This window comes from Perca fluviatilis, chromosome 7 (genome assembly GCF_010015445.1).
Source record: "Perca fluviatilis chromosome 7, GENO_Pfluv_1.0, whole genome shotgun sequence".
In the NCBI taxonomy this organism is placed as follows: domain Eukaryota; kingdom Metazoa; phylum Chordata; class Actinopteri; order Perciformes; family Percidae; genus Perca; species Perca fluviatilis.
This window is the reverse complement of record NC_053118.1, coordinates 33,894,316-33,915,228: the sequence shown is the minus strand read 5'-3', so window position 1 is coordinate 33,915,228 and position 20,913 is coordinate 33,894,316. Positions and strand designations below refer to the sequence as shown.

The 20,913-nt window shown below is 40.2% G+C and overlaps 2 protein-coding genes across 3 annotated transcripts; both read right to left on the bottom strand.

Moving 5' to 3' along the window:
• Positions 1–4,014: 4,014 nt before the first annotated feature.
• Positions 4,015–8,839, bottom strand: mettl6 (methyltransferase like 6). Its single transcript, XM_039806469.1, has 5 exons — positions 8,305–8,839; positions 6,384–6,518; positions 5,976–6,146; positions 5,566–5,707; positions 4,015–4,993 (listed from the first exon to the last, which is right to left on the bottom strand). The coding sequence occupies exons 1-5, from the start codon at positions 8,617–8,619 to the stop codon at positions 4,839–4,841; spliced, it is 918 nt and encodes a 305-aa protein (XP_039662403.1). The 5' UTR covers positions 8,620–8,839; the 3' UTR covers positions 4,015–4,838.
• Positions 8,840–10,943: 2,104 nt separating this feature from the next.
• On the bottom strand, positions 10,944–20,869 carry LOC120562157 (histone H3.3). 2 transcript variants are annotated; one of them, XM_039805694.1, is made up of 5 exons: positions 20,735–20,869; positions 19,853–20,033; positions 18,537–18,658; positions 14,621–14,695; positions 10,944–11,519 (listed from the first exon to the last, which is right to left on the bottom strand). In XM_039805694.1, exons 2-5 carry the CDS (start codon positions 19,974–19,976, stop codon positions 11,391–11,393), a joined length of 450 nt encoding a protein of 149 aa, XP_039661628.1. In that variant the 5' UTR covers positions 19,977–20,033; positions 20,735–20,869; the 3' UTR covers positions 10,944–11,390. The 2 variants fall into 2 exon arrangements, with proteins under 2 accessions (XP_039661628.1, XP_039661627.1); XM_039805693.1 differs by having other exon boundaries at positions 19,853–20,037; positions 20,735–20,867.
• Positions 20,870–20,913: the final 44 nt, after the last annotated feature.

The following is a 20,913-nucleotide window of genomic DNA, read 5'->3' as shown; positions in this document are numbered from 1 at the left end:
AGTTTTATATCTTTATGTTTGAGGCCTGAAATGTGGCAAAAGGTCGAAACGTTCAAGGGGGCCGAATACTTTCGCAAGGCACTGTATATATAGCGCATCAATCTTCTCAATCACCCAAAATGTCATACAATTCCTTTTCATTCGTAAGTCAATACGTTTTAAGACCGAAAGAACGTGGAAACTGCCAGATAACTTTTGGCTTTTCTGTTTTGTTTCCTTTGTGCTCTAGTTACCTTAGAGGTCCATTACAAAAAGGAATCCATCACTCCTGCCAGAGGCTCATCTGTCAAATTATCCTGCAATGCACATTATGACTTTGAGCAGTGCGGTCTGCTGCATGTTGTATGGTGCCATATCACTAATCAAAGCGTTGCGCTGACTGACCCCAGCAAGTACTTCACCACAGTCAACGAGACAGTTACTGATGATGTGAACGTGAGACGCAGACAGGTCGTGACAGAGATTTTCGACCTGACACCAGAGGACAACGGTCAATTCCAATGCAAGGCTGAATGCGATAAAAGCAAAGAGACGGCAATGGGACATTTAATCAAGATCACCGTCAAAGGTATTTTCGTGGGGAGGAAAAATACAGTAATTCTCAGTATTGTAATGTTGGACTTACTTTATGCTATGTTTTGACATCATAATTGATCGTTTTGTAGGCACGACAAAAGTAAATTATCTGAAACAAGCAGATAGTAAAATACACTGGCATCAAAGCAGTGTGGCCGTGTCACAGCTTGACCTGTCCACCACTTTGGCACAGACTGTAAGATCTCAACAACTATTAAATGGATTACGATCATATTCTGCACAGGAATTTATGTTCCCTTGAGGATGAAACCTACCTACGCTACTTTGACTATCGCTCCTGCAGATTGCAAATTATCATTTTTAACTGGATGGACACTGATTCCTTGTTCTGCTCTATTCTATTCTCTTACAGGTTGATCATCTGATCGAGCTGGCTCTGTTCACACAAGGATTCAAATCTTCCAAAATGTTGATTGCCCCAGGCTACATCTTACAAAAGCATATTGAGATTAACCTCATCTTTTTTTCTATTCTAAGTGATTGAAATAATTTGAACAAAAGCTTTATTCCAAAGGAACTCCTCCTTTTTCTCTTTTCATGTTTCATCATCTCTTGTAACTGCTTTTGTGGCCTTTGCTCAGCAGATGAAAGAGCCAAAATATGACGCTGCCCCCATGCTCAAAGACTAGACAGCTAATCATTTTCTCTATTATCTTTATCTAACATCATCATTAATTGGTAACATGGATTTTAAATAGTTCTGAAAGCAGACGTTTCTTAGTGTTAAACTGTATTAAAAGGATACTTTTACCGATTTAAATTCAGCTCTGTGTCATCTTTGTGTGGGCAGTGTTTCTAGATGAACAGTGTTTGGCTTCCCTCCGTGGCACCAGTGCACAGAGTTTGGAGCAGCTGAGGTCTGCCGAGATGCACCGGATGACGCGAAACACGGATTTTGGCGACCTCTGCTCCTCTGTGCATTGGCAACAGAGTGAAGCCCAACACTGTTCATCTTAACACACTGCCATGGCACAGAGCTGGATTTAAATCAGAAAAATATCTCTTTAATGATGTCTAATGGTTCAGACTATTGGCAAATTAGAACATGAATACCAATTTAGATGTACTGATATTTACAGAAGGGGTGGGCAATATGATACATTATTGCTAAACAATATACATTTTTGCCATGTTTGTATTAGGTTGATTGTTTGGTGAATAGATTTTGTATGATTTTGCATTAATGTAATGAAGTATTTTGCTTTGTCAGGAATCTAATTTGCTGGACAGAGACATTCCTGTGTCTGGGTATCTTATCCATTAACAAACTGTCAATTGATTTTCCAGTAAATGCATTATGTCACAATCGAGACAAAGACAGGATTGCAAAAATGATTCGGTTCTGTGCCCACTGTCAAGATAATAATATACAATTTGGAAATATAATTTTCATGGAACTAGCCTGTCTTTTTTGGGACACAAAGCCCTGCACACATTTCTAAAGTAAAAACTGAAAAGCCAAGGGACCCAGTCTCTGCAACGATTCAACAGAACATGCTCATGATGCAACTTGTTTGTTGCACTCTGAGCTGTCTGACCTCATTCTCACTACTGTTTGAACGCTGAAAACCCCCAACTAGAGAACAAAGACTCATCTATTGGCGTAACAACAAGGTTAGCCTAAAAACGGTATGATTTATTTTAAGTCACAGTCTGATTTTATAAATCACATTCAACAATGTTGATAATCCCCACAAAGCATAGCAGTTCTTACTTTTTACAATCAGTTGCAGTGTTCATCGAGATCTGATTGGTTCACATAGGTTTTATTCTTCGTACAAATCATTAACTTCAGCACACAAGCACTGATTGCAACTGTTAAAAAGCCTTAATACCTGAGATTGTATCTGGCATAGCCATCAAGAATAAATTTACAGATGTGATTCAATTTCAACATTTGTTTTTCATCATACCAGTGGAGGGCTGCTAGAAACGAAACCACAGGACAGGAAACTGCATCAGTGAGAATGTGCCGTTTCAAAACCATGTTTAAAGTAACACACACATTCCGATGAAGAGTAATACCACACGTTACGTATTCGGGGTGCATAAGGGTGTTACAACGTGTGAGAGTAACATCGCAATTGCATTGCGACCAGATTAATCGTGCAGCCCTAATGGGTTCTGCCTTTTTTTCATTTTGATGTGGTTTATTTAATGCTAAGAGAAACATTTTACTTTCACCTTTTTGCCATAGGAATGTCAGACAAGATTGTTTGCTTTAAATGTATATGTTGGGTTGTTTTGTAATGTTAAACAGGTTAATCCTTAATAACCTGTTTGAAATGCACTTGGTCAAACATTACAAAACGTTTCTAGACGTGCTGAGGTACGGTCAACTTGCGGTTTATCTCCCTGAGATATTTTCACACCTTTGTTCATTCGCCTCAGCGCTTCAACAGGAAGCCATATTCAGAGCATGTTGCAAGATGCTTGGCTCTGTATCACTGATACAATGTTATGAATGCACAATGACTTACCAAATACATTATCCAAATACAAAATCATCAATAAAATGAAATTTTGAAAGTATTAATTGTATTAAGTCTCTGATACTATAGCAGGGCTCTGCTTTGAGCCCACAGACTGTACACAAAGTTTATGAATCACCAACATGAGTCACAGATGACAGACTGCTAACACTTTAGATCATAACACGGATGATTCTCTGCACTGCCATGCGAGCTGACCTAAGCGCGTCCGCACCTTGAAGCCAACAGCGCGCTCCTCTGGACGACATGTGTAATGTCAAACCAGAAAAGAGGAGACGTTTAGGGATTGTTTTATTGTCATTGAATACCGGATATATTGGTCTCTTATGAACAAAGATTTTACTATGAAATATAATGAGCTGAATAGTTAGCTAATAACCAACATCAGGTCTCCCTCTACTTGTAGGAAATGTGATATTGCTGTTGATTTCTGTCTTTTTGTTGTGGATTATGAGGAAGGGATTTCTTTTTTGACATTCAGTGAAAGACTGCACACTGTGGGTGCATCCAAGTCACCTAAGGCTTAAGACATATACTACTGTATATAACTGCAACTCCTCCTACTGTTTCTGGCTCCATGTCGGTTTCTATAGTTAACCACCACATAAATTCAAATGCAAAAATGTTTATCAATTTAATAAAAGTGCACATCTTTGATTTGATTTTAAAGTTTGCCAAGGAAGAGGAGGATCTACGGAAGATTAGGGCCACATGCGAAAAAATGTATTGTTCTTTGAGTTCAGAATTCTGAGAATAATGTAAGAATTCTGACTCTTCGTTTTTATTAACATTTAAAAAAAAAAAGACAAAAACATTTGACAAAAAAATAAATAAATAATAATTCTAAATTTAAACTCCAAACTCAAATACATTTTTCACACGTGGCCCTAATCTGACAATCACCGGATGATTTCAAGACACCACCTAAAGTTTTAATACATTTATTTAGAAAAAGTCACAATATTGATATATATGTATGACTATTATCTGCCTCTGTGGTTTACAGCTGACTTTTCTTTTTTTTCTTTAATGGACCATAGTCACGATGTAACACTATGAGCATATTTTAGACAAAGTGTGGCATGACACAATGCAGTTGAACACTTTTTCAAAAGTTTTAAAATGAAATCAAACAAAATGAAAAAGGACTCACCTCATTCAAAGTTATTCCATTAACTTAACATCGGGGGTGGGGAGGGATATGGGGTGGAGAAAATTATACTGGAGGCAATCGAAATACCGGTTTGTTCAGAGTAGAACAACATTTGAAGGCTTACAGAGAACTTCTCCTGGTTATGCTAAAGGCTGATCAAAGTTAGTTGAAGGCCATGAATTGTAAATTAAACTGATGTGAAACCGCAAATACCATTCACTGAGATTCCCTATTTATCCAGCTTTGGTCCTTGCAGAATAGTCATGCTCCTCGTAGCATTTTGCGTTTCCATGTTCCACATAGTTCCCCATATTTCCACCTGTAAGAGTCCCAGTGCAACACTGTCTTTATCTGTTGGCGAAGGAGCCAAAATGCATCAGTCGATTAGTGCGACCAGGCAGTATTAATGTCTCTTAACCACCAGCATCTCCCTCATGGTCTTAAGGATTCAAAAACAGCAACGTGTAGGGAACCAGGTGACGTTAGGGCTACCGATTCCCCCAAGGAATATACATTTTTCTTTTGCTATCCAATTTCAACTGGACATGTCAGTGTTCCACATGATTTATGAGGTAATAGATATAGACCAAGTGACATCAGGAGCTCTGCGATTGGCTGGGCTTGGTAAACTTGCTCTGCAGGAACACTCTGGGAACACAAAGCCCTTCCTTTTTGTTGACCGTCTCTCTCAGGACGTAGTCGTTAGAAACAGGTTGGAGGCCCGTGTCCGCAAACAGCTCGGCAAGGAACTCTGAAAGCAGACAAAAAAAAGACAGACTTCAGAAAGATGGGAACAATGCAGAAGGGAGGTTACAGTGTTTTCTGCTGTGTCATGAAATGTCAAGAAATATGAATGGAGCCTTTAAACCAAGGAACTATTTGACAACTGACTCTTGTGTGGAAAGATCATTATGTCCTTCCCATGTTGTAGTTTCTGTACAAACAGATGTATATTTCACATAATACCGCCTGTTTGGTTTTATTATTCAACAACTGTTGAATAATAAAACCAAGAACTAAGCTGGCTTTATTCTATTATCATAAAATATCACAACTGAAGCAAAAACACATCTATTACCTCTTAAAATCACTGAAAACTGGCTTACTGAGTAATAACACTTTTGTTTGTTTGGCACAGTAAAGTAGCATAAAAAAATATCTATCTATCTATCTATCTATCTATCTATCTATCTATCTATCTATCTATCTATCTATCTATCTTTGTTTCACCGTTATTTGATGTACTTCCTGGTACCTAATCATGATGACCCACAGAAATTAATAAAATAAAAAAAAGAAAAAAGAAAAGACTAATTTACAGACCTTTAGAGAAGAAGTAGGACCTGGTTCCGTCTTGGCGGACGTAGAAGTTCTCGCCCAGCTTGCTGCCGGCTTTAAATCGGAGCATGGCGTGGTCGTGCAGGCCGTAGTCCCTGAACAGGACGATGCCACCGGGCTTCAGCACCTTAAAGCCACATGTATGTTACTTTACACCATTTTAAACAGCTTGTAATCCAAAAACCGGATAGGGAGTTACCACTAGACACATGCAGCACATCTTGCAGCCACATGAATGTGTGTATGTAAGGCATGGTGTAGTTTAAGGAGAGAAAAAAAAAAAAAAAAAAAAAAAAAACTAACATTAGTAAGAAATTATCAAATTAAAACTGGTTTTCCCCAAAAGGAGCCCTGCACTGAGTCTCTCGTCCCCCCCTGGCTGACTCTGCTCTCACCCTGCTAATGTTCTGCAAAGCCAGCTTCATCTTGTCAGGGTGGATGGCCGACAGGACGAAGATGAGAGTGACGACGTCCACGCTGCCCTCGGGCACATTTTCCCTCATATCATCTTTAGTTAAGTCACACTGGAAGGCACAGCAGCGCTCGGGGCAGTACAGAGGATTTTGCTGTCAACAGAAAGCGGATGAAGGTGTTTTATTGGTACAGTTATAATTATTGTGTCATCAATAAGCCGTCTAATCATCTGAGACTAAAAACACTGAGTACACTGGTCAGCTCACACGTAAAAAAAATGTCTCACTAGAAAAGAGCCTGGAGCTCAGTTAACCTACAAAAGTAAAAAAAAAAAGATGACTCACAGGTGCTGGATATCGATTTGATGGATAGATATAGATATATCTTACTTTGACAAATTCAACAGCTCGTGGTGAGAAGTCACAGGCATAAACAAAAATGTTGAGGTCATCCTCCAGCAGAGGGAAGATGCAGTTTCCTACACCGCAGCCAGCCTCCAGCAGCACCAGCCTCTGGGACTCAAACTGCAAACCAAGCAGGACAAAAGACAGAACAAAAATCTGTTTATCACTTATTAATGTCTAAACATGCACAGCTCTGAATGAAGAAGGAAATACTAAACGGTGTTTCTTATAGGGAAAATGGTTGCCCTTATTACCACAGCTTTCTTCCACAAAATTCACAGTTATATACAGTACAAGTTGGAAATGTAAGAAATGCATTGCTGATTGATGGATTATTTAAAATGCCAAAATTATCTGGAGACCATGACGATGTTAATATGTCTTGTTTTATCAAGTTTGTAATTTTGCAGCTAATCAAAGGCTCGTAAAGGCTTTTTTTTTTTTTTTTATTACGTTTGGCGAGATGTTCTCCAGAAACATATGCGAGGGGCTATTTTAACCCAAACAAAGTAATTACAGTTAATACAACTAATTACTTAAACAGGTATACATGCAGTTTAGTGTCCCAAATTATTTTCCAAAAACTGAGTGTCCCAAATGATGAGGGTCTTATGTTATTAAGTCTCTGTCTTGCTAAACTGACAGGCTGCGTAGATCCTTGGTCCCTAGGGCCATTACGCTCTTCAATGCTACACAGAAGGGGAGGAGGGGGATTGACTTAAGTGTTTAAGTCTGCTCTGCACATTGCCCTTTGTACCATGCCTTCATCTGGGTGCCTTTATACATACACATAAACTACCCTGGACTGGACAGATTGCACTATGATACATTGCACCTTTCTGCATTTTTTCCACACCGTAGTATGTAGTATGTACACTCACCTAAAGGATTATTAGGCACACCCGACTAATACCGTGTTTGACCCCCTTTCGCCTTCAGAACTGCCTTAATTCTTCGTGGCATTGATTCAACAACGTGCTGGAAGCATTCTTTAGAAATGTTGGCCCATATTGATAAGATATCATCTTGCAGTTGATGGAGATTTGTGGGATGCACATCCAGGGCACGAAGCTCCCGTTCCACCACATCCCAAAGATGTTCTATTGGGGTGATATCTGGTGACTGTGGGGGCCATTTTAGTACAGTGAACTCATCGTCATGTTCAAGAAACCAATTTGAAATGATTTGAGCTTTATGACATGGTGCATTATCCTGCTGGAAGTAGCCATCAGAGGATGGGTACATGGTGGTCATAAAGGGATGGACATGGTCAGAAACAATGCTCAGGTAGGCTGTGGCATTTAAACGATGCCCACTTGGTACTAAGGGGCCTAAAATGTGCCAAGAAAACATCCCCTACACCATTACACCACCACCAACAGCCTGCCCAGTGGTAACAAGGCATGACGGATCCATGTTCTCAATTCTGACTCTACCATCTGAATGTCTCAACAGAAATCGAGACTCATCAGACCATGCAACATTTTTACAGTCTTCAACTGTCCAATTTTGGTGTGCTCGTGCAAATTGTAGCCTCATTTTCCTATTTTTAGTGGAGATAAGTGGTACCCGGTGGGGTCTTCTGCTGGTGTAGCCCATCCGCCTCAACGTTGTGCGTGTTGTGGCTTCACAAATGCATTGCTGCATACCTCGGTTGTAACGAGAGGTTATTTGAGTCAAAGTTGATCTTCTTAAACAGGTGGTTTAGCAGGCTCATAACTAAAGGACATTGTATGGAGAATTTGGGACACTAAATTTCACGTATACCACTTAAACAATTATAATAGCAAATATTTACAAGTGGAGTTTAATGGGACAAACTTCGATACATTTTGGTTTCTTGGGTGGTAGTGTTCCTGGCTTTCACGTGCAAATGTAGGGAACGGCGCCGTGCCTTCTTCCTCACCTCTCTGCAAGCCTTGAGCTCTTCAAATTCTCTGGTGGTCCAGTGTCTGTCCTTGAAGAAGTTCGTCGTGTTTCTTTTGTAAAACAAGTCCCAGTTTTTCTGCGCCTCTTTCTCCAACTTCATCAGTTTGAAGTCGGACACAAGAGCCCGCTCACCGCCGAGTCTGTCCGCCTCCTCCGCGGTTAAAACTCTGCCGGTGGAGGTTTTGGTCCGCCCGGGGACACATGGACATATGTCGTCTTTTAACGCCACGTTTTCTTCAGGAGGTGATGTTTTAATATCACCAGGGAGACTTTCATTTGTTGACAGTGCCATAGTGTTATAAGAAGTCTCGGGATTAGCCGCCTCCTCTTGTCAGTACCGTTACTTATCGTTAAGTTATAGGAAAACAACCGATGCAACAAGGTGTACAACTTCTGTTATTTCAAAAAAATTAAAATCAACGTAGTTTAAAAAAATGTCTTGCGCGATGTTGGATTTTTCTACATTTGACGTCCATCTTGTGCGTTACTTAAAATCCTCCGTGTAGCATTCACAATTGGTTCCTTTTCTTTCCGTTGGTTCCGCTCGTTACCCACTGAAAAAAAAATGCAATGCACATCATCACGTTATAGTATAGGCGTAATTTACAGGGAGGGTGGGGTTACAACCTCCCAAAAATCAAAACTGGACAGTGCAACCCCCCCAAAACAACTATTATAATGTCCGTAACTTAACCATAACTTGATGCAGAAAAGGCACAAATTGTTGCAGAAAAAAATTACCAGAATGCAGAAAATGAAGTGTTTGACGTTCAAAATGTCAATGTTGCTCAATAGTGGAGATCCCCCCTCCCCACTGAACTCAAAGTAACGCCCTTGCGTTACAGCATGATCTGTAATTAATTTCTGTCAACAGCTTATTTATATTTTCTTGAAGAAAAAAAAGAGTATTGGTTTCTTGGGTGGTAGAGTGTGTGTGAGTATTAGGGCCATGTTGATTTTGAGAATAAAGTCATTATCTCACAAAAGTAAAGTCACAATATTTCAAGAAAAAGTCGTCATAGTACGAGTAAAAAGTCGCAATTTTACGAGAAAGAATGAAAACATTACAAGAATGAAATTGTAAAATTTCAACCATTTTTAGGAAAATATATTAACAACATAACACACCGTTCAAGAACCTGATTTAACAACTACAACATGGTTCAAAACTAGGGCTTCACAATATGAGGAAAATACCTAATTGCGATTATTTTTGACTGATATTGCGATATGATTCACGATATTGGAGGGAATGATCGTTTTTGTATCATTATTCTCACTGAAAATTATTAACATTGAAATAAATTAAAATGATCATAGTGTGATTTTTGTGAGGATCTGTACCAAACAAAGACGTTTTCTGTAGTCTGTAGGATAGGATATGTAGGCCGGGACGTCTCTGCAGCACCACAATACTTCATTCAGAATGGTTTGACACATATTTTGCCTTTAACAAATATTGCGCCCCTCTGCGATTTGGATATTGCACTAGTCCATACTGCGATTTCGATACAATTGCGATTCATTGTGCAGCCCTATTCAAAACACTGCAGCCATGACCTCACCAAAACTAAACCGAGTTTACCCCCATTTAACAATCTCATCACTGGCTGCCTGTATGTTTAAGATCATTTTAAGAAGTCCTCACCAGCTCCATGGGGTCCCGAGCGTCTTTTATCACCACAAACAGCTCCCTGCTTTTAGAAGTCTTCGGTTTCTTCTTTGTCTCTGCTCACCGACCCGCTGCTTCATCATTTTTTGGTTTGTTTATATAGCACTAAAAAACAGGTTTTTACACCAAAGTGAGTCACAAAGAAATACATCAAGTTTACACATACAAGCATAAAGACATATATAGTGCATAGATGTTGTGGAAATAAATGCAAGATTAAAATAGAAACAAGTTTAAACACAATTTAAACCCAGGGAATCAGATGAGAAAACAAACAAAAAAAACAGGTTAAACACTGTTAAAGCCAGAAAATAACTAGTTTATATTGTTCATATTACATAGTCATACAGTACATTCATATTTCATAGCCATATTTATTCTGCTCTTATAAGGTAACCGCTAATACACTATATATACTTAATTTATATTACTCTAAACCAACAGTCTACACTGCACTATATTTTCTTGGCCTGTCTATACTTTGTATATCACATTGCACGTTTCTGCTTTTTTTTTGCACTTCTGATTGGACGCAAACTGTATTTTTTTGTCTTTATACTTGTACTCTATAAAGTACATCTTAAAAGAGCATCAGCAGACTCATCCTGTCTAGTTGCCTCCAGCAGGCTATTCCAGAGCCAAGGAGCCTTGCTTAGCAACAGCTGACCATCTGTTCACGCTCTCACTTGTCCAGGTTTTTAGACCCATCTCCCCTCTGTGAGCACTGACCTGAGATCTGGTTTTCATCCCGTCTGCGACAAATCCCAGTTACAGAACCTAAACTGCGAGCAGGTTTAGCACCCTCACCATCAACTGTGACAGCTGGCTGATGATTCAACTTTTCAGTTTAACTGAAAGAACATGACTGGTAAGGTAGTTGTGACATCATCATACAAAGAGACACAATGAGACTGAACGTGTACAAACCAAAATAAGACATCAGGTACGTAATAGAAACTAATCTTGCGGTTTATTAACAAAGTAAGTTCACATGAATGTGGAACAATATGTACACATCAATTATATATCAAAAGCAATACAACACTGAGGGATCAAAATTAACACATTATGCAAATATAAGTACTCAAGTATAAAAATACAACTGCTTGACAGGGATTATTTTCTGACGGTTAAAAGTCGGTAACTTGAACTTGTTACCTTTTCATAAAACCAGTGATAATCTGCCAAGTCAAATTATTTCCTTTCCCAAGAATTTAGTAACCCAAAATTCAAAAAATGTAGCATAAAAATCATAAAATTTTTAAAACAGTTATACCGTTTAAACACATTATAAGCAGTATCATAGTCTCAGAACAGACTGAAGTGGAAAGAGCGCAATGAAATGAGTGTCCTTCCTGATGCTTGCTTGTCCACTTGGTCCTGTATTGTTTTCACATGTTGTCCACCCCGCGGATCCTCCTGGCCAGCTGAATGTCCCGGGGGAATAGCGTGACCCGCTTGGCGTGGATCGCACACAGGTTTGCATCGGAGAACAGCATGACAAGAAACGCCTCTGCAGCCTGGAGGGAGGAGGAGGAGGAGGAAGAAAACCAGATGATGTTAAATCAAAGAAATTAGCTTATTGGCTTCAGCTCGTTTTTTATGGATGACTATTCATTCAAAAATATTGTTTAGAAAAAAGGAACCAGTGAAGCCAAAAACCTAAACAGAGAATCAAATAATTAGATTTACATTTCAACATTAAAGCTGCACTAATCAATATTTCTATATTGACAATAAGTCTTCATGTAACCTGAAAGGGGGCGCTCATAGTGACGAACCCACAGAGAAACAATCATGTGATTCTGCAGTTCCTCTGCCCATTTATGGTATGGTTCAGTCAAGGGGTGCGTGATATATCGACTCAATATTGTTATCGCGATATCACGTTGCGCAATATTATATCGAAAGTGTCACAATAAGTATGCAATATTGCGTTTTGTGGAGCGCTGCGTCCCGTCCGTTGGCTGTGTGGCTTAGTGTTTGATTTAGAGCCCGCTTTAAACTCTGTAATGATCGTTTCATTGGCCAGTTACCGTGCCACTTGCACATGTTGGTACACGTCAGTGCAAACCCTATGGAGCGTACCACGTGTGTGCATATTTCGACAGAGTGACAGTGTAAGTGAAGAAATACATAGAGACAACAAAACGGAACGAATCGGAGAAGAGAAAGAAAAGTTGTGTCCTGTTCTCTTTATTTCTATATTTTAAACCAATGTTTCTCAAATGGGGGTACTTTGGAGGACTGCAGGGGTTACGTGAGATATTTAACAAAATGTTTAATAGTTACAAGGCTGTTGACCAGAACACTGTTCCTCTTTTTCCTTCCAAAAATGTGATTTGTGTCTCCTTCTTTGGACCTAATCTTGCCTACCTTCCTTCTACTGTCCTCCTTTTTACAAATGTTTCGCTTTTTCAATGTTATGTCACTGTTTTTGATACTATTTTGACCTATTCTTGCCTTCCCTCTTTCTACCATCTTTACAGTTTTTGTCTTTTTCCTCATTAGCATTTAAATGTTTTTTTGTTTTTTTAATTACAAGGCTGTTGTTTAGTAAATCTATCGCTGACAGCGCTGTACTGTTCCTCTTTATATACACTTTTTTTTCTTCCAAAAATGATTAGCGCTGGTCAGGGGGTACATGGCTTAAAGAAACAATTCAAAAGGGGCCCATTATTGAAAAAAGTTTGAGAACCAGTGTTTTTACTGTCCAACCAGTAAAACATGTCCTGTTCTCTTTATTTCTATATTTTATACTGTCCAACCAGTAAAACATGTCCTGTTCTGTAGACATGGTCCTTATTTATTTATTCATTCATTCATGTTGGACCAGTCCAATATGACTGTCAGTTGAAATAAATCTTGTTGTAAGAAAACTTGTTTAATTTGTTATGAATCTATTTTGATGCGTTTCCCCGTAACTTTTGTACTTTTACAATGTTTAAAAATATTTAAATTAATAATAATAATAAATAATATTCACAATCGATATCGCAATATCATATTTTGTCAATATCGTGCAACCCTAGCTCAGTCTCAGTGTTTGCAGCAGCATGCAGCCTTTCTCTGTGAGAAGGCTCTGATAAAGCCACTGTACTCCATCGACTCAGCAGCAAACAGCAGGCAGACACAGAGACCAGCTGCTGAACATGGTGGTGCACTTCGCAGAGTGGTTGTGGATCAAACCAGAACTAAAAAGGAGCGTGAACACTGAATTTGCATGCATCAGGTGGACGCCAAATTAATGCTCACGTTGCTCAGTGAAAACAATAAATGCAGCGTCAATAACTAGTATCTAAATTACAATTTTCACACAACACGGAAGCATACAGGTTTAAGTGCAGCGAATGATATGTACTATATGTTAGGGCTGCACAATTAATCAAATTTTAATCACGATCACGATTTTGGCTTCCCACGATCAAATTTGCGTGATTGAGCGATATTTAAAATGCGTCATTCCCTTCATAAAACAGTTTTTGCAAAGCCTATCTAGCGCTCCATAAACCACTGTCTGATCACATGTCTCCATGAGCCAATCAGAGCTGTTCCCTGCCTGCACCGCGCAGCTTAGTTTCTAGATGTAGACAGTCACAGAGGACAGAGTAACGGGAGGTAACCAGTAAATGCAACGTTTTGTCCCGGCTGTGTTGTTTTTCAGACAACAGCAGTGACCAGTGCTAGTTTGTGTCTTTTAGCTCATAGCTTTAGCAGCAGACTGTTGGACGTCCCGCTGTTGGAATCCTACAGTGAAATACAGATACACTACACTGTTTAGCAGTCAGCATTTTTGCCGTATTTAATCCAGTTACTACTGTGGCTAACGGTAGGCTAACGTTACCTGCTGTATAATGTGTTATTAGTGTTTACTAGCGTGACATGCAGCGATGTTTATGTTGCCTCTAACGTGGGTTTCGGAGCATCAGAGCGCAACGCAGACATGTAAGTGGCAGTGTAATGAGCCACCGAAATCCGCGTAGCTATTTCGTCTGGTAGATACCAGGCATCACATGCGCCGTTAACGTGAACAGAAAATTGCGTTGCCTGTATCTTTCACCGGCAAACATGCGTATGTGGAAAGCGGTCGCACAACAGCTGAAATGGCTCCTTCACAGTATCCTTCAATAAAGGAGGAATGTAGCACAATATGGATGTATTAGTAGGAATGTAGCACAATATGGATGTAAAAGCAGTTATAATTATATAATTATATGTGACAATAAAATTTGTTTTGGCTAAAATCAACAAATAATCGTGATAATTAATCGTGATCTCAATATTGATCAAAATAATCGTGATTATCATTTTGGCCATAATCGTGCAGCCCTACTATATGTTGTGTATATTTCATTCTTTGAAATTGTCGTATGATGGTCAAACACTGATTATGAACGTCTAATGAGCTCATTTAAACCAGAGGGGTGACACCAAGGACACAATACGTTCCACACAGGTAAGCCTATTCATACTTTTATCCCTGGGGGAAATCTCTCAATCTGAATGCTTAGGGCTTGAAATATGCTCTATGAATAAAATGATTATTATTATTTATCTATTGAATCATTTGCACTGCTAAGAATGACAGAATGTTAGCTTGGTGGTGGAAGCAAGTGCTTACCTCCTGCAGGGCCAGAAGAGCGTAGACCTGCCATCGGAGAGCGTCATGGGAAAAACTCTGGCACACCTCACGGACCTGAACCAAGACAGGGAACAGAGATTTCATCACTCAAGACTGCAGTCACACAGCTGAGAGAAAATTATGCTTTCTCAGACCAGCTGGGGCGAGCGGGACACAGGCGAGAGATATGACTCATGACAACATCAGTTTTTTTTCTTAAAAAAAAAAAAAAAAAAAAATAAAAAGGTACCCTGCCACACAAAACAGTTTTTAATTGCATTTTTTAAAAATCTGTCAGGTCCATATGTGTTTGGGTTATGTCATGAATGTGAAAATGAACTGCTACCTCCTTTGTCAGCTTCTAGCCACTGAAAAGAAATAAGAGGAGAAATCAGACCAATTACAAAAGCTGGTCAGTCTGATGTGGTGTTACCTCAGCTTATTACTATTCATAAGCTCACCCAGTTGTGCTGGGTGAGCAGTTATATACTAGACGCATCCAAGGTGGCGATATGTAATATCCGGCCGCCGCGTCCGATTTATGGCGATTTACAGCTCTTTTTTTTTCAGCGGCCTCGCGACAAAGCGGAAACAGGAGGCCTGAATGAGTTCGCTGACAACCGGATGCCAGGACTCTCAGAGTGACTGCAGGTCTCTCTGGTAAACTTACTGGGTTAAGATGAGTTCTTTTATGGTGAATGAAAGGATTGATCCGATGAAGTAGGTCACTGAATCAAATCAAAGCATTGACGGCAATGCTGCTGCCAGTTGTGCCGTTTTTTTTAAACCTTTTTCTTCTTCTTCTAGCCAGTAGAAATAGCAACATCAGTAGCCTTTGCTCATTAGCGCCACCGGTGTTCAGGAGAAGACTGCACCTAGTGTCGCGACCACCAGCGCAGGTATAAATAGTCACGGCGATTTCATGACGTCACATATGCACGCGCCAGCTCGGCTGCGGATTAGGGCTTTGACTTTTGCCCAAAAATCATATTCGAAGTTCGTTTGTATATTAATATTCGAATATATTCGAATATTTATTAATAATATTTGTACCATTAAATGCCTTCAGTTAAAAAAAAAAAAATTAAGTCAGACCCTGGATTAAACACAAACAGTGTGCTTTTGACAGGAAGTTCGGAGCTTTCACCGTAGCCTACGTAAGTGGTCTGATGTTTATACTCGTGTGCTGTGCAGTGTTGCCAATTTAGCGACTTTTTTTCACAAAAGCGACTAGCGACAAATCTGGCGACTTTCTGCAGAAAAGACAGCGACTTTCTGTAAAATAAAAAAGAGTCGCCAGTATTGTCCAGCGAGCACGCAATGTATTTCTCTTCTGTTGTGTGAGTGATGAGCAGCCCCGCCCTCCCCTCTGTGCTCTCTCCTCATGTGCAGCAGCACTGAGCAGGCAGGTAGAAAGGGGAGAAGGGACAGGGTGCGGCGCCGGTGTAGGTAGGATAGACAGCGGAACGCGACGGGAGAAAGACGCCGCTGAGCTGGCCTGGCCCTGGGCCAGCCTGCCTTCTTTGAGAATTCGGGGGGAATGCACCGCTACCGAGCCACGGCCGAGAGACGTGCGTCGTCGCCGCGACGTGTAGCTAGTTACATTTTGAAATGCGTGAAAAAGCCTCGGAATCTGAACTGAAAACGTTTACAAGCAAACGCATTTACAAAAAACAATGCCCATAACAGGTTCGAATATTAAGGGCTGGCTAATATTCGTTCGAATATCATTTTTTTTTATATTCGAATGATATTCGAATAACGAAGTTCGGAGTCAAAGCCCTACTGCGGTTACTGTAAAACATGCTTAAAAGGATGCTGATAGCCAGGCTCTGATTGGCTAGTCAAGCAGCTTAGCTCGTTGAATCAAAGAAATTAGCTTATTGGCTTCAGCTCGTTTTTATGGATGACTCCATAAACATGTGTGTTTAGGACGTGGCTGTCAGTTTTTTTTATTCTAAATGCAAATAGGCCCAATGTGCAATATTGGGTTATACTCTATGACTTAATAGTTAAAAAGAACATCACCAGACACTGTATTCATCACGCAAATCACATTAAAAGGTGTATCAATCTTTATGAATATTCATTAAAAAAAATATTGTTAATGGTTAATATTGTTGAATATTAGTGAGAACTGGCACAAATCGAGCTGAGTCTTCCTGCATGCTTTCTATACCACGCTAGAATGGCTTGAAATAAGGTAACAAACGCATTTTTTTTCCCCACAAAAAATGTTACAGAGTCCATGGTAAAACTTCAGACATTACCACAAAGTAATGAAATCCATGTGGCAGGGCACATTTAAAATGCAGTGAGGATTAGGCATGGGCCGGTCACAGGTTTCAAGGTATACCCCGGTTCCAAAAAGTTACGGTTTCAAAACTATACTATAATTTTCCATCATACTGTTCCTGCTGTATGAGCTGTTTTTTTAAATATGAGTCGTCAATAGGGCTGGGTACCGAACGTCGATACTTTTATGGTATCGAAAAAAATTCTCCAATCCTATGAGTATCGAAAAATGATGTATCTTTCGGTGCCAAATTTCGGTTCCAAAAGCGTCTGAGCGCGTAAGCGCAAGCTTATCTGTCCTCTCTGCATATTGACACAGAGCGGAGCTCCGACCGACACACACACACGGAGAGGTGCGGACGGAGTCAACTGTCTGCAGTTTTGTTGAAGTCACAGAGAGTCACGGTTGGTTTCAAGTGTGGTTACAGTTTTTTAAAACTTCACGCAGACAGCGTTTGCTGCGATATGATATTAATGGCGAGCTGAAAGCGGTCGCGGTGCTGTTGACGTTACACTTCCTCTTACAAGCAGCCACAACGGTGGTTTCTCTGCCCTGATGACTGACTGACAGGCTGAGCTTGGCAAGGCAAGGCACTTTTATTAATGTTACTCTGAGGGAGCAGTTTTACCAGAATGTTTTAATTTTGATAACTGTTTTGATTCACAATTAAGGTGGAAAATAAAAGCTTTGTGTTTAATGTATTTTTGTTGATGTTGAAATGGATTTTAAAACATATGGTATCGAAAAAAGTATCGTTAGGAATCGGTATCGAAATTGGCACCGGATCGAAAGATTCTGAACGATACCCAGCCCTAGTCGTCAAGGACAGCAAGTGCAAGTTTAGTTTAGCTTAGCAGCAAGTTTAGAAATCTGTCTCCCTGCCAGTGTGCAGTGTGTTTGAAAATAAAATACATTGTGTTCAATGGACATTTTTTTGATTCAAAATAATACATTTTAAAGCTGTAATAGCAATACTGCGAAACCACGTTGCTGAAGGTTATCATACTGTCAGAATCTCATACCAGCCCATGCCTAGTGAGGATTCAGACACTACATACACCAGACGCATCTCTGCCTTTCCCCGATAGCTGCCTTTAGGAGGTGCTTTGAAACCGAGGACTCCGTTTTCCCTAAGTTTGTTGAAGACTTACGTGAACGTATTTGACAGGGGGTTTAGGTGTCAAGAATATATTATGTTTTTCAATAAAAAGAAAAATGCAATTTCACATCACTTTGGAGCATTATTATTACCACATCTGTGTCTAAAACGTTGAAAAGGCTAGAGCAGATAATACACAAATAACACTCAAAAAGCTTTAACACCAAACTTGTTAAAGAAGTCCACTGGGGACCGACTACAATCACTGGATCTGAGAAATGTAATTTAGCTAGTTTTGATGCTCACATTGATTTTACATCCATTCAGCTTAGGTGGTGCCCAAAACGGCTCGGGTGCTGCACCTAACCCTTATGGTGGTAGGGAAAAATCAGTTTCTTACCCCAAGGCTACAGGAGCGCCCCGAACCAGAAAACATGCAGAGTCTTACTCCCGTTCACACACAAAAAGACACTTGGTACAGCTCTCATACTCTCCTCGTGGTTTGCTTCTGTTTGACTCACCAGGCGAGAGAAGGGTGCCTTCCTGAGTAGAAGATCGGTGCTCTTCTGGTACTTGCGGATCTCCATCAAGGCCCTGGTCCCTGGTCGAAACCTTCTCTTCTTGGGAGACGCGGGGGGCCGCCCTAGAAAACAGATAGTGTGTGAGTGTTTGTTGTGATGGCAGAGAATGTAGGCTTTCCTCTAGTCTATATCGACGACGTTTCATTTCCAGGGGTTTTTCAGGTGTCGCCGGAAATTCCACCTCATGTCCCTCATTTCGGCCAGATGTCCGTTACCTTCCGCTTTCTATGTGTTGGCATTCCAAACTCCAGTCAATGAAGTTATGAGGACTATGGTTAACTGCTCCTCAGATCTCTGCAGGGTAAATCCAGACAGCTAGCTAGACTATCTGTCCAATCTGATTTTTCTGTTGCACGACTAAAACAACCTTTGAATGTACACTTTCCACCAAAACAAGTTCCTTCCAGAGGCTATTTTGCGGAGGCTCTGTTGCTCCATATGGCGCTCAGAGACGGTTGTGATTGGTTTAGGCCCTATTTACACGAATACACTCGCGGGTGAAAATGACAAAATATTTTATCAGATGTGCCTTTTGTTTAGACGACGACGCAGTTTTTGGGGCTAAAAAACGCAAAAAAGTGAAACCACCCTCCAGAGTGAAAATCTTAAAAACGCTCCACCGTCGCATTCCCGTCTAAAGGGTAAAAATTGCGTGTGTGCGAGTATATGTGCGCCGCGTGCCGTGTGTATGTGTGCATTGTTTAGAGCAATAACGCCACCTCCTTCGCCGCCTGGTGTTCATACTACATCGAATTTCACACACTTTTGCGTCACAATATACACACAGATTTCCCCCCCAAAACGCTTGTCTAAATGCGGAATAAAAAGTGAGAACGGAACGCCACTTTTGCGTTTTCTCTTCAGATCGTTTCCGTCTAAACATAGCCTTAATAAACCAGAACACGTTTTTCTCCTATGCCATGTTGTGTGTACTAGCCAGACCTTCCTGCACAGCGTTGTGGAGGAAGGTCTGGCAATGCGAGACTAGCTTTCTTCTAAAAGAATGAGGAGACTATTTGACAAACAGTTCCAATATTCTAACATTACTTCACCAATACTTTTTAGACATGTCGGATAAAATGTAAACGTTTTATCTTATTGACATGTTTTTAAATACTAGTTTAGCTAAATGACCCGCCTTGTTTTTTTAAAAAGGTTACTTGTTTTTAGTTGTGATAAAAGCAGTGGCTTATTTCTGTGATTGGAAAAAAAATAACAAGTTTGAAGGTCTGCCGTGCTACTTCAATGGCTCTCACTTGAAGCTCCACTCCGTCTTGGGGACCGGGATGTTGTACCGGAGGGCCCTGGGGCCGGCTGCGGGGGTCGGCGTTGAGGGGTTTTGCCCTTCCGACGGCTAATAGATGAATCATCATGACGCATCGCCTCCAACACACAGCTCAGGACCACAGGAGGAGAACTACTGCAGCCAGATACAGTCTGTCTGTGAAAGATTGAGGACATGACATGCTTTATCAATCACAAATCAAACCTTCAAATCATCTCTTTGTAGGAGATGGATACTTTTTATTCCATTCAATCTTCTCATTTGCTGGTTATACCTAAAATATAGATATACAGATACCAATGATGAGCTAAAATATGTTCTCTCATCTAACGTTAGGTGTTATACTTTAGTCATCATTACTCTCCCCCGATGGATAATTAGCTACGTCCTCCATGGGGAGTTCAAATGTCATATCAACCACAGCACAGGGAGAGCCATTAGCCCAGAAACAACAGTATAACATTACCCTTTCTATGATGTAGTTAACGTTAACATAACTGTATGTATTGCAGAAAGGGACTTTAAAGATTGACTTGAAAGTGAGTCTGTAAGTTAGTGTATTATTACCTTAAGACACTTTATATACAAAACTTGTTTTTTCAAACAAGTCTTCTACTAATTTAAGTCAAGCATAACGTTACTGGATATTTCACGAGATAACGGCTGCACGCTAACTGGTTACCACGTTAGATATATAGCCATTGACATTTGTATATAGCCAAACAGCTAGCTAACGTTCGCTCCATAGTCGCTTTAAAGGTCGGGTAACTTTTAAGGTGCTATTTCACGTTTGCACCGTCATATTAACTCGCTTTTAACATTTCTTAACCCAACATAGTAATTATAAACGTACCCGTGATGTTAAACAATATCCCCGAGTTCAATGTTTTATAAAATACTGGAAACCGAACAAGCAGTCCTCACACACAACAAAAACACGTAATGAACTGAAATTCAAACGACGCCTCTTCACCGACTCATCCAATCAGCTTGCAACGAGTGGGCGAGAGAAACTGTTTTGGGAGCGCTTGT